The sequence below is a fragment of the Centruroides vittatus genome, unplaced genomic scaffold (assembly GCF_030686945.1).
Source record: "Centruroides vittatus isolate TY-2023 unplaced genomic scaffold, ASM3068694v2 contig_109, whole genome shotgun sequence".
NCBI lineage: Eukaryota > Metazoa > Arthropoda > Arachnida > Scorpiones > Buthidae > Centruroides > Centruroides vittatus.
In genome coordinates this window covers 120,841-136,150 of record NW_027120701.1, presented here as the reverse complement: position 1 = coordinate 136,150, position 15,310 = coordinate 120,841, and the positions used below count along the sequence as shown (strand labels likewise).

Sequence of the window (15,310 nt, the reverse complement as noted above, 5' to 3'; positions counted from 1 at the left end):
CAAAAATATTTAAATTTTCAAAGCCTACTATTTTTCCTAATTATTTTTAAAATTCCAAGCATTAATAGTTTCTTAAAATTGCTTTGGAATAAAAGAAGTAAATACTGCGGTGTAAGTAGCATATTTACATTTATTTCTTCTGTACTAACAAAGTTGTATGTAGGAAGAAATACAAAATAAATAAATAAAAACTAAATAGAAAAACTTTATCTTTCTTATTTCACTTTTCAATACGATATTCGGATTATACATCAATTTTCTTTTTATTATATTCTGAAGGAAATTTTGCATAATTTGGGGGCCCCCGGCAAACTTCTTATGGACCCGCAGGGGCCGCGGCCCTCTGTTAAGAACACTGGTCTAGGGTCCATTCGTATTCATTTGTTCGATAAGCCAGTAAAAACTGTAGACTTCTCTAAATGTATTTTTAATATCACAATTACATTCTGAATCGCTAGCCACGATATAAGGGCTAAAATTAAAAATAAATTATAAAAACTTACTCGGTGAAATAAAATGTGCGGTGGATATACATACCTGGTACAATGTATTGTTCGATTGTATTAATATACTTTTAAAGAAAATTATAATTAAAATATAGCTTTGTAAAGAAACGTACATAAAAATAACATAAAATAGTCTTTACTTTTTAAATCTTAAAACAACCACTTAGTCAAATATCGTGATACGAGTAGTTAATGGATGGAACTAGTGCCGGTCCAGGTAGGTGTGTAGTGAGTGTGTGCGTGCCAAATCCCGAGGGTGCCGATACCGGTCAATGTCAAATGCCTCTTTTGTCGCATCACTAGTATATCTCAAAGGACGCCACGGGGCTGTTGTAAATTTTAAACGTTTCTCACCGTAGCTGTAAAAATCGAACTATGTTAAACTTAATAGTCATTCGTTTTCTAACTAATTCGTTTTAATACCAGGTGTACACGGAAATCAGTTTCCCACTGTACTGAGCGAGTGATTGGTTCTGTTAAGCTTTTGTTGAAGTAAAATTCTGGCTCTTTCAACAGGATTTTATTTATGTCCCTAATCTCTTAATTATTTAGTCACTTCTTAAGTAGAAATAAGTCGAAACCAGTTACTTTGTACCTGAATATCTGTAGTCTTCGGAAAACAGTGGAAAGACAAATTTTTATGACAACGGATATATAAATCGTAAATTTAAGGAAAATAAATTCTAGAGCTTTTTTTTTGTACCATTGTATGTACTGTACGTCTCATTCATTACATTTGGTTGTAAATGATGCTGCCAAAGTAACAGTTAATTTTTAACACTGTACTAGAATTGTACACGTTTTTTTGCATCCCCTTACAGATGGGACATACTAAATCGTAATATCACCGGTTTAACATTGAAATCCGTAAGTAATATAAGATGGGAGAGCGGAATAAACGCAGAATAAATATATCAAATATTTTAATGGAGTTTTTTTAAACTCCTGTCAACTATACAGAACTATCATAAAAACGTGCCAGTAAACTCCTATCGGTTGGGTTGTTATAAATCTAGTCTAGGGTGGGCAACCCTTTTTATAACATGGGTCAGAATAAATTTTACGTTTTTTTTCGCGCCGTAGTAGTTAATTGACGCCTTCTTGTGACTCGTAATTTTTTTAGTCTGCAAATATGAAATAAATAAATAAAAAGTTAATTACTACATTTATTTCTCTTATCGTTTTCGAAAATTACAAAGAATTGGAAAAATAACTATTAATTAGTTATTTTTCCAATTTAATAATCTATTAAAGATCTCGCGGGCCGGATAGAAACTTTTCGCCAGCCGTAGCTGGCCCGCGGGTTGCCCGCCGTTGATCTAGTCTGCTCGTGATTCACATAATCGGACGAGGGTGGCCGAATATCTAGCAGGCGGCTAACAGCCCACAACCGCTCCGGGATATAAAGTCGCGTACTCTTTACGAGTGTGTCGCTTCTACCAGCTAAACCGGGTGAGGTTGGTGCACTGTAAACCGCATGTGCTAATTCCTATATAATCTGGCTGATTGGAGACTGACCCGGTTTCGACATTCCTTCCGCCACCGAATTATTCGAATATACAATAGCAATCTTATCGTTTTTTTTTCACATGTAGTATAGAAATTTGTAAAAGATACATAATGCAGTTATAATAAAATATTAATTTTAATTAATTCAAAGTACGTTAAAATATGAAAATTTATATTTTATAAAATTCAAGGGAAGGTCATTGGAAGGTGGAATCGGCGCTTCCATCGCTTCCAATGACGGCACGCCACTGGGTATATGTTATTACAATTAATATCATATTTATTTATGAGATAGAAAGTAATTATACTCGAGCCAGAAAAAGTTTTTTACGGATTAGAAAGAGAGAGAGAGAGAGGAATTAAAATAAGGTGACCAACATTTTTATAATGAAAAGGAAAACACATAAATTGAAGGAAAAAATATTGTAAATAAAAGAAACATTTTATTCATTGCAATAATAATACACTATAATAATCTCTACTGCATGCGCAGTGGCGTAGCATGAGTGACACCCGGGGCGGATATCGTAGTGTCACCCCAAGTCATACCGCGGGTGTCACCTTTCTTAACTGTTTTATAAAACAGTATCGGAATTTTGAATTGTAATATGCCCGCACTCGAGCAAACTTGAACGTTATATCGAATAAGCGATATTATCACATAGGTTTATATTGACTAACGTGAATCCGTGGACCTTTTTATTTTTTAGTCATGGGTTGTTGAGTCGGTTGAACTTTCCATGGCTTAATGTTAAAGCGCGTTGTCAAGGTTTATTTCGCGACTTATTTTTTCACAGTCGGGTGTCGAGGGAGGACAGAACTTACAAAAGGAGGACGGTTGGTCACCTTAATTAAAAGTCAGTAGAAGATTAAATTCTGGAGTAAAAGAAAGGGAATTAGATTTCGGGATGAGTTAAAAAAATGGAAATTTCAACTATCATAATTAATTATAGGTTGAAAAATAGAATAAAAGTAGGATTGCATAAACTCAAACAGTATTATTAAATATTAAAATACAGTTTTTCATTTGTTTTCCATTTCGAGAGGCGCCCCTAGCGGCGACGATCAGAAATAGGACGCTAGGAAAATTCCGTTGTGTTGATTTAAAACAATGAGTTCGTATTTGATATTACTGTTTCTATTGCTTCCTTGTTACGTTCATTCGCATTTGGTAGGAGGATGGTCCAAAGTGAAAGATCGTAATGCTTCGAACATTGAAGAGCTAGCAAAGTGGTCCTTGGCTGGCATGAACGATGCTTCTGGATTGGAACTTTTTCAGATATGCGATGCTGAAACCCAGGTGAATTTATCGAATTTTATTATTAAATTTATTTGTTATTTCTTTCAATTTTTGCCCTCAATTCTATAGTTTTGTTTGTTTGACGGGAAATTGCGTAGTTTTAGAACAGGATTTACACTTGCAAATGACCTTGAAGTAACGTTCAGTGTCTTGAAGGCTTCCAGAACACGCACAGAAAAAAAACATTAAAAATATAAGTAAACCGGACAGACAAGTAACGTGACAAGTACAGTTAATTGTTTGTTCACTTTATTTATTAATCTGTGAACATGGAGATTATTGAAGCCCCTTTTCAAGTGTAAATACATAAAGGTTTTTCATACAAATGAGGCGGTTGGGAACCGAATGGAGCCGTAGACCACTTCCATAGGAGTAAAACAGTCAAAGAAACCGACAGTGTACGTGTGATGCTTGGTGAAATATTGCTCCTAAATTGGCCTATGTGAAATCTTGAAGACCCTCAAAAATGAGATAGAAAGTTAGAAAAATCTGGAACTATTTCTTCGAACGATACTAGAATCAACTGTTTTCTGCTTTAGTCTGTGCGATGAAAGAGTAGATGAGTCTGCTTGAGCTGGGGCTGTCGGATCAAACGTGAATCTTGATGCGTGGATCTGATCTCTTTCCACTGTTTTGTTTTTTACATTTTAAAAATGTTTTATACTATTTTTATTGCAAATAATTGTTTTACTGTTTTTTACAAATTTTATTATTGATCTGTGTGACATCTCCCGTGTCTTTTCCATCTGTTTTGTCTGACTTAGATCCTTCCTGCTCGGACTGACTTGTGTCTACTTTTCCACTGTATGGCATACGGAGATGGCTAAGAGGTCGTAAAATGTGAGAAACATCATTGTGCCGACTACACCTTGGTGGAATCGTGCTGTGTGCTCCATTATGCCTATCTTGTGATAGGCTTAATGGAGCACAACTTTTAACAGTGTTTAACAAGGATGATTTTGAACTATATCTTGTCAAGGATGTATGTAGACCATTGGTTTCTTTCAGTTTTTCACTCCTGGCAGTATAGTCTACAGCTATGATAGGATCTTGATTGCCTCATTTGGAGCTGCATTTGTACCGGGGTTTGAGTTGCCCAGAATACAAGTAGGCTAAGTACTGGAGGACTAGTTTCAAGTAAATGATTCTAATACCTTGAAGAGCAAAGAAAGAGTATATCATTATATAATCTGAAAGTTTCTGAAGTTACAGAAATACTGGGTTGCATGTTTTAAAAATTTGGAAAGCACCAAAAGTACTTGTCTACTCTTTGCACTTTTATACAGATTGATTTGTATTATCAGGTAAAATATATTTTATCTGTCTTGATCCAGAGGATAATAGAACACCAAATAAAGCAGCTTTTGTTTTTGTTTAATTTAGAGTTTAACCTTGTAAACAACAATTTTACCAGAAAACTGGAACTGTACTTGTAGAGAAGCACACCTAAGTGCAAAAGTTTACAGCAAATAAACCCCTAACTTCAATAATTCGAACGTTTTTGGCCAGTACTTTTTTCCGTTTTACATTTTCTGAAGAGGGCTGATAAAGTAGTGGCTGAAAATGTTCAAATTATTGAAGTTAGGGGTTTATTTGCTTGAAATTTTTGCATTTAGGTGTGATTCTCTACATTTAGTCTTGTTTGAAGATTTCTTAACTTTGTAAACTCTGAAAGCATTTTCTCTCTATGTTGCTGCAGACTAAATGTTTTTAGCCTGCAGGCTACAAGGGAAACTTGTATAGCAAAACCAGTCAAACAACTTCTTCATTGGCTGATTTTTTTTTTTTTTTTTTCCAAACAGATAAGGCCTATTTTGTGCATAAAGAGTTAATAAATGCATTTTCTGTTACTTGAATATTTAATTTATAGGTGGAAGATAAGGTTTATTTTAAACTGAAAAATTGCACAGTATTTGTTAATGTTACTCTTATGTTGAAATAAATGTGTGTGTGTGTGTGTTGATTGTGTTGTTCGAACAATAGTGAAATGAAAAAGTTTACCACATTTATTCTATCAATAGTTTCCAACTAATAATAAGCACATACTAATAAACAGTGTAACTGCAAGCTGAAAGAAGTTAAAAGAAGTGTGCTGTTTATTAGAATAAATACAATATATTATTTTTTATTTTTACTACATAAATTCACAAAATTCACTTAAGATATTAGCAAATTGTCTTTATAAAGAATTTATAAATAAATTGTAGTATAAGTTTGCTCTTGAAACCAAACACATATGCTTCCTTTTATTTACTGGTAAAATTTCTCTTAGTATATGATGTGAATTACTACACTGCTTCTACTGATGCAAACATAATAATAAACTGTTCTAATTCTGGCTTAAATTGATTAAATTGAATTGCGTGTTTGACCTGACAGAATCCATAACCCTCAGTTCACTGTTGAATGGAATAAAGACTTCTTCTCTATCCATTTTTAAGTTGGAATCAGGACAGTCCATTATGTTTACATCAATACAAGTAGTATACATATATGTCAGCGTATGATGAATATGTGAATTACTATATTAGTGATGAAGAAGTTTTAATAAAATCTTTAACTCTGACACATCTCTGGTGTTGGGAGTTCATACAAAATTAAATGGTTGCATTGAGTTTGGCTTCTTTTATTAAAAAAACCGTTTTACCTCAAACACTCAAATATCACTTGTTATTACTTTATATCAAATTTTATCTACAAATAGAACTGTAAAGTAAAAATTACACAAGAAAATGCCTTTAGAAGTATATCTGTATATGTCTGAAACAATTTGCAAGAAGGCAACACAACTTAAATGAATATTTGACACATTAAATAATAAAAGGAAAATTAATGATACATTCTTAATGAATTTATTTTTTTTCTTGTTACGTAGAAAAAGTAATTACGTCTTGAAGTATTAATTTCAAGTTTCGTGATTTCACTTAACTGAAGAAAATAGTAAGAAATTCTTAATTTTTTATGCATGTTTAATGAATTTTAACCTCACCTATATAATTTGTTTATTAATTTGTAGTATAGGAAGGAACATATTCTAACATTACGAAGTTGGACATCGATGGACTTCTAGAAGTTACGTTACATGACACGACTGATATCGACTGCTTTAAGTTAGAAACGAGCATCAGTGGTGGGTTAAATGAGAAAATCTGCTTTAAAAACTGAATATTAAAAATAAAGCACATATTGACATTTTATTCTTTACGAAACCTGAATGTTTAGAAACTTGTAGATCCTTTATTGATGAGAAAATCATTTGGTAAGACATTCACAAAATGGAAATGCAATTTATGACCAAGAAATAAGATTGACGGAGAGAGAAAATTCTAAATTGTTATGTTTAGCAGACTGCAATAATCTAGTGGAAAAGGAATAATTTGTACCGTCTACAGACATTTGTAGGGCTGAAAATCTATCACAAGATTATTAAGGAAGCTCTGATTGAAAGTTTTTCTTGACAACTTTATCAATGTATTCAATTCCTAATCAAGAAATACATATGGCAGAAGAGGAAAATTCTGTAGACATTAACAATAAGTTAGATGTAGAGGAACAATCCACATCATCTACAGAAATTTATACACGTGACAAAGTACGTAAAAGTACTTTCCAAAAAGTTAATTGGATAATGACAGGAATAGATCTTTCATTTACAGAAAGCGAATGGAAAATTATATTTGAAAACAATGTACCACAAAAGAAATCTTATGTAGCAATTATTACCAAAAAAATGGAAGAATATTTTCCATGTGTTTTGATGTCAAAGGGTTTTTATGCAGCTGCAAACATATGTACTCTAAGATTTCAATGTGTGTTTCCAAAGTGTAGAAAATATAAACTAGTTCACTATTATGGCAATGAAACACCATTTGAATTTTCAGTTTTTTATGATAGCAACAATATCAAACATTCTTCCAAACTGAAATCTACTAGGTTCATTAGAAAAACTTTAAATCCATTAAAAAAAAGTCCTGATGACAATCATCACGAAGCCTCCAAAAAATGCACTTTGTCTAATAATCTTAAAAGAAATGATAATTATTATACTTTAAGGAAAAGGTCTTTCAAAGCATCGTCATTACAAGACTTTCATAAAGACGATATTGAAAAACTGAATTTGCTTATGATACACCAAGAGAAGAAAGATAAGAAGAATCAGTACATACGCTACATTATTAATAATCCTTTCGGCATATACATGTTTAGCCAATCTCAGTTAGATATCGTTAGACATTGTTCTCGTTTCCAAGAGTTGACGGTTCATGTAGATGCTACAAGTTCTTTGATTCAGCAATCTCCAAGCTTAGATGAACACATTTTGTATTATGTTTGTCTTGTGTCTCTCAATTCTTTCCTCCTGTCGGAGGAATATACTGAATTACCAATTTGTGAAATGATAAATTCGTCTCACAATACATTCTCCATAAAAACTTGGCTGAATCATTTTAAGTTTAATTTCATGAAGTGTTACAATTCTTGGCCGTGCTTTCGGCATATAGTTTCTGATTTTAATTATGATATCTTAAATGCAATTTCTGAAGGTTTAAATGAGTGCAAGTTAATTGATTATCTGAATCTTGCTTATCATTCTGTTGTGTTTAAAACTAATTTCAATCTCATTAATGTGCATTTATGTTGTGATCGTTTAATGAAAAGTATGATCAGTGATGTAGAAAAGTCTTATGAACGACTTGAAAGAACCAATAAAAGATTCATTATGAATGTTTTAATGTCACTTTATAATATAAGTAACATTGAAAACGTGGAATATGTATTGCGAAGACTTTCTACGTTGTTAACAGCAAAATTCTACACGACATATGTTGAGACATGCAAGAGAGAATTAGAAGAGACTATTTTAAATTCTGTAGAGCACAAATTTGAAGATGTTGAGTACTTCTATGTCGGCGGTGATGTGATATCACAAGAGGAAAAACTTGATTACTCTAACAGTTCTTTCTTCCAGCATTTCTCACACATTAACAATGAATATGACTCCACCTCAGATGTAAATGACAGCTTGTCTGCAAAAAAAATAAATCTGTTTTGTAATCATCACTTATTTAATATATTATTGCAGAAATACATATCAATTTTACCTTTGTGGACACCAATTTTATTACAGACACCCATGACATTCTCAAATGCAGATGTTGAAAATTACTTTGGACAAATTAAAGAAAGGTGTGTGAGAAAATCTTATGAAATTGGTAATCCTCCATATAAGTGTTCGACATTTTTAAATGAGACACGGGCATATATAAACGAAGCAGAAAAATATTTCTGCTATATTCCAAAGTTACAACTATATGAGGGAACAGAATTACTGGACTCCAAAGAAAATGTAACCTTAGTTAATTTAGAACATGAGAATGATGATATTGGTACTGATGATACTACTATTCCTGATTTAAAAACTTCATTAACCAAGCACAGTTCTCACAAACGGGTTTTGGAGGAAGGAAGAAACAGTAAAATAGATGGCCAGAGTTCAATAACTACCAAAAAACAATGTCATAAACATAAATCTGTGCCACAGGTTAATTTCTATAGAGAGAAAATTGCATCAATAATTGAAACACAAGCATTGTATCATATAACTGGAAGAACAATTATTAAATCGGAAAGTGAGATTGTAAATTACATGAAAAATGGCTTAAAATGTGACATACATTTCTATATTGGACCCATCTTAAAATGCCAGTCTAGCTTTGAACAATGTAATTATGTTGTTGCCAGAAGAGGTAATCTTGCCCTCTTTCTAGATAATTATTATAGTTTATATGGGAAACAACATTTAACAAATTTTGTCATTGAATACATTCTGGCCATACTAATTTCTGGAAAAGAAGAATTTCAAATGATACCTTGTGAAATTGGTACGGCTATTTTTAGTGATCGAGATCTTCAATATGTATCTATGTTAAAAATATACGGTGAAACAAAGATGCTGTTCATACCTATAAATGAACAGAGATGTCGTTGGGTTCTTTTGATTCTAGATCTACAAGATAGAATTTTCTATTGCTGCGATTCCATGTCTCCTTCAGGAAATGACGAGTATTTTAAACTTTTTCTAGAAACAGACTTCGGTACCGCTCCAATAGGACCATCAAATACTTGGAGACTAGGAAGTTATGAACACGACTGCCAAGATGACAACTACAACTCTGGGATTTATCTTTTACATTATGTAGAACAAGCAGTTTCGTTAGGATGCATTATGTCTTCTGAAGATCTTTTTGATCCAGATATATACAGATTTATATTGTTAGAGTATATTCTTCACACTTCTGATGACATGCGAAGCAACTGTTTGATGTGTGGTTCTTTGCATTATCACGAACGTGAAATGGCGTCCTGGATTCAGTGTGAAAAATGCAACAGGTGGTTACATATTTCTTGTTTAAATAAAAAAGATGGCTCCATTCGGAAATTATCAGATTACGAACACAAACAGTTTCTGTGTTTTCTGTGTTCTTAGTGTCGATACTTCACCATTTATATTTGGGAATAATAAAGGATAAGCTGAATTTTTTGAATTGAGGAAATGGGTTCCACTGGGAACCAGATGATTAATCTCTTCAAAATTAAGTGTGAAAGTTGAGTACAAAATACCCAATTTTCAATATCTGTCTTTACGCACAGACGAGAACCTCTAAACATTAGCAAGAGTAGCAACAAACAAGTATATAAAATTTTTTATCAGTTTTATTTGTATATAAATTTTAAACATATTGAAATAAAAATTAAAAATGTTATAAAATCATGTTAAAATAATATTTTCTTTTACAGTTTAGAATTTTAATATTACATTATCAATTGAAGAGATATTTAAATGTAATTATATAGAAAATCAAGTCTAAATTACACTAATAATGAAATGACTTCAGTCAAATTAAATTCTGGAAGTTGCTGCTTCGGAAAAAATTGAGGTGGCTCTCCTGGATCCCCAGAGCGGTAGGCTGATGTCTTAACTACCTTTGTCATCTGGTCTTCACTATAAAACTAGTTATTTATGGCATCAAACATAAATAAAAATTAGGTTTGAGTATGAACAGTGTATGAAATGGGAAGACAGATTGATATAGCATTTATACATAACAAAACTGATTAACTTGATGCAATATTACTTATTGTTATGAAAGTATTTAACAAAGACTAGTTTAAAAAGAAATCACTTGATTAGATACTTTAGTTTAGAAAACTTAAAAAGATTTGGATTGAATACCATTATTTGAATGATAGGGATTCAGTAACTAAGAACAGATCAAAAATGATTGAAAAAAATAATACAGTGGTGCCTTGGTTAATGATGGTAATCCATTTCATTACCATTGTTATCCAAGGTGCAATTTCCCATAAGATATATAGTAATTGGAAATTGATTAATTTGTTGTGGCTCCTACAACATAGTACATAGCAAATATGCAGAAAAACTTGTACCATATTTTTATGACATTTTAAATATTATTTATTCATTTACATTTGCTACAAAAAAGTAACATTGATAAAATGAATAGGTCATGAAAAGGTTTTTAATTATCAATCTTCACCAGAAGGACAATTGTGCTTACCCAGGAGTGTTTTGACAGACGGGACATGTGAAAAACATGTCTAGGGTTGTTTGCTTCTGCTTCTTAAAATGTTTCTGAAAAACTGCATGGACTTTTCATTAAATAGATCTGATAATCTCAGATTTGTTTGGATTCCATTTCTTAGCAACATTTTGAACTTCCACTTTGCCAAAACATTTTTGATTTCAGCAGTAGTAATTTGTTCTTTTCCTATGTTCTCATCTTCAGATAAAATTCCATTTCTTTTTCTTCACATTGCTGTTTGAAAAGTTTTTAGCTTATCAGTAGTCAGTTCTCGGTCATTCTCCTCTAGTAATTCTTTGTCATCATCTTCCTCTACTTCCAAGTTGAGATCATGAGCAGTTGCCACAATATCCTTTGCCAGTTTGTATCTTTCAGATGAAGTTTCTTCATTATCAAAGGAAGGACACAGTTTCCTCCATGCTGCTTTGAGACATTTAATTGTTACTACCTGCCAAACCTTTACAACTAGCCTAATTGCAATGACAATGTTGAATTCTTCCTTCTTTGTTAGGGTCATGTTGGTAACCTTACACATTTCAATGCACCTAGTAAAAAGTGCCCTTGTGTAAAGTTTTTTGAAATTTGCAATTATTAGCAGATCCATAGGCTGGATTAGAGATATAATATTGGAAGGAAGAAAAATTATCTTGATAAACTCTAATTGCTCTAGTAGCTCTTACTGTTTTTCTGTTGGTTTGATCAGATGGTTCCAAGGTTAAACTGACTTTTAAGAGGCAGATTGTTTTGCTCAAGATAGTTTTTACAGATGATCTAAATGCTTAGTGAATCCAGTCTGTAACTTGTATTCTTGTGATCCAGAGTTTGCTACTGGACTTCCACAAAATACCAAGACTGGAGTTAGAGACATTGAACTTTTTGAATGCTTGGAGATTCTGAGTGGTAGACCAACCAACATTGGTTTTACTTTGCAGTCTCCATTTGCATTTGCTGCTAAAAGCAATCTACATTGTTCATTAGTTTAAGCCCAGGAAGTGTTTTTTCTTGTGACAAATGTCCTGTTGGGCATTTTCTTCCTAAATAACCCAGTTTCATTACAATGAAGACTTGTTGAAGTATGTATTTTCCTCCTACAATTCTTGTGAAGTCATTGACCAATTTACTTGTTTCTGCTGCTGCTTTTTCAGCACTAGCTGGCTCTCCATGTCTGATCGCACTATTTCTGTTTTCTTTTTAAAGTTGTCAAACCAATCTCTGCTACCTTTGAAATCATTATCATTCTCAGAACTTGATCTTAGAGTCTTCATTTTCAAATCTTGATGAATCTGTCTAGCTTTCTGACAGATAGCATTTTCAGATGTTGTATTGCCTGCCATTTCTCTTTCTTTGGTCCAAATTAGTAATAGATTTTCCATTTTTTCAAGAAGCAGCTCTCTGACATTCAACCTTGAAGTTCTCTTATCAATCTCAGCTAACGTAAGTTTTTTCTTAGCCAAAATGGTTGATAGAATGACTGGTTTCAAATATTACAAGCTAACTGCATAACTTTCACACCATGATGTTTTGCTATTTCTTTCTTTCTGTTCAATAGAGAGAATTTTTCTTTATTTTTTTCCCCCCTTACTAGCTTTTTCTTTTTCAGACCCATTTGTCAGTGTAAAAAATTCACTCTATTAAGTAAAAATATGCAAAATATTACAAATATGTACAACACTAAGCCAAGGAATACAAAGAACATATTACATACAGCAATTACCATTACACAAATTGATTAGCAGTTTATAGATACAATGATTACTACGCAGACGAGCTTTAATTTTGCTGGTTGATGGCAGATGAACAGTGATACGTGTCACATTATTTTGAATTAGGTTTATATGTACAATTTATTGTCTATATGAATAAACACACAAAAAATAAATGCTTAAATACTCATTTTCATCATAAACCACATTTATAATGACACAAAATAAAGCACGGTACACTGCAAGGGAAAGATACGATTATCGAAAAACATAAACATCTGGTTCTGATGGGTCAAACATATCAGCTTTATTGCTATGCCATGTGGATGTTCTCTATTTAACAGTGTCCTCCCATGTGTGGCTGAGTGCAAGATCACATAGAGGTTTGCCATCATGCAGGACAAAAAATATCTGCCAAACTGATGAACGGAAACACTAGCCATATTAAGCACATAATCAAGCATTGTTAACCAAAGCCTGTATCGTTATCCAAAACATTTTTTTCTTACAGCAACTTGTTAACCAAGTATATTGTTATCTAAGGCTGTCATGGAGCAAGGCACCACTGTACATTGTTAAAGTATATAGTATGCATAGTAAAGCCCTTTATATATGTAATTAAGATGTAGAAAGCTACAGTTATGAATGTGGCATATAGTTAGTTGCTATCAGATAAAACTACAAGGTGGTCATAATTAAAGTTGCCTAACTTGGACCTGTATAGAGCCTGTTCTCATTGATGTATTTTGATGAAACTTAGTATATATGTTATATGGACCATGGGGAAAAGGAAAATACAAAAAATATTTAGTTCAGATTTCTACCACTAGGTAAAAAAATGACACATGAAGAACAAGAAACAAAATGGAAATGCACAAAAGATTTTTATTCACAATTGTTCAATGTGCAATCTCTTTGTGTCAATCACATGTTCAAAGAGCCTTCAACAGTAGCCAGATAGGTTTTTTGAGGAATTGCAGCAACATGGCGTGTTATGCTTGCTTTCACTTCAGGCAGAGTCCGTATGTCTCCTCTATAGACATGATCTTTCAGATAATCTCCACAACCAAAAGTTGCATGAAGACAGTAATCTCTAAACATTCTTGTTCTTGTAAAGCAGGAATGATGTAATGCAACAGAAGTTTGATGTGATGGGCACCCATCAAGGAACACATTTTAGGGCCTTGAGGTGTGATCTCCTCAAAGAATAAGAGGCCAAGAATGAAATCAGAAGTGAAACTGCATCAAACAGTGATGTAATCAGAGTGCAGAGGCTATTCATGCATAACATCAGGTCTTACAGTAGCCCACATGTGACAGTTCTGAGTATTCACTGCTCTGTCTTGGGTGAAATTCACCTTGTCTGACCACAAAATGTTTCGTGGCCATGCATGTTGGCTATTCTGGCCAAAAACTGGCAAGCAAACTGTGTGTGTTCTTGATCTTGAGGGTGCAGCTTTTGCAACATGTGAATCTTGTATGGATACCACTATAAAATGGATTGCATAATTTTTCGAACCATACAGCAAGGAAGAGACAAATCACATGATACTGCTCAATAGGTGACATGCTTCACAGTTTCATTTGAAATCCTTTTCTGACCTCTTCCTGGCAATACACACAACTCTCCAGTCTCTTCAAATTTGGTAATCATCTTTCTCAAAGCCATATCCCAACATAGGCCCTACTTGCAAGCCTTTCAAGTGTCGATATTCTTGCAGTGCAGCCAAACCATTACTACCATTCTGATGAAACAACTTTACCAGTAAAGCTCGATCTTTCTTCTGTAAAAGCATGATAGAGTGATAAAGAACGACATTAACTACTGGCTTTTTAATTAATAATTAATTAAAAGGTTCCTAATTTGCATAGCATCTGCTGCATAGCATTTTTCACCTAGTGGTAGAAATATGAACTAAATATTTTTGTGCCTTTTCCTTTTCTCCATATCCATATAACGTATATACCAAGTTTCATCAAAACACATCAATGAGAATGGGCTCTATACAAGTCTGAGTAGGGCAACTTTAATTATTACAACCCTGTATTTGCGGCATCTCTAGAGGTAGAATTTAGAAGATAGTGCTCCATCTCAGAGATGATGTATGATCCAGAAAAGTCAATTATGAAGTCAGAGGGTGACTGGTTTAGTATGAAAGTACATTCTATGTATATGAATGGTGAGAGTAGAAAGCATGAAATGCTAATATGTATGCTGAGCACAGAAGGTAAAATGTATATTTCTCATTCTCCTATGTCTTTGTGCTGCATTCTTTACCATGTGTTGTATGTTGTGCATTGCTCACATGTCAATATGTAAGGACTTTACTATGTTGGAACAGTGTTAAAAAATTAATTTGTGAAATAATTTTTATTTTGCATGTGCAATTGTTAAAGTTATCAACCATGATCCAAATATTTAGCCATACATTAATATCTTTGTTACCTAATAGCACAGTTACCAATATTTTAAACTTAAAAATTAATGTAAGTAAAACTGTCATAATGTTGTTTGCGCTTATGAGAGCCTTCAAATCCTGCATTTACCATAAACAATTCAATTATTAACTATATGAACAAAATAAGTCAGACTGTTTGCAGAGCTATTTGGAGAAACTTGATTTATTATTACTAAATTTGTACTTTGTTTCACATTTTATGTCATAGATTATGGATTGCTGATTTGGGTAT

General features: G+C 32.9%; 1 protein-coding gene across 1 annotated transcript in view; it reads left to right on the top strand.

Moving 5' to 3' along the window:
- The first annotated feature begins 3,073 nt into the window (after positions 1-3,073).
- Positions 3,074-15,310, top strand: part of LOC136975736 (uncharacterized) — a 32,628-nt gene continuing 20,391 nt past the window's right edge. The window contains exon 1 of the mRNA XM_067270834.1: positions 3,074-3,315. Coding sequence (XP_067126935.1) covers positions 3,127-3,315 — 189 coding nt within the window. The 5' untranslated portion in view covers positions 3,074-3,126. The remainder of the gene's footprint in view (positions 3,316-15,310) is intronic.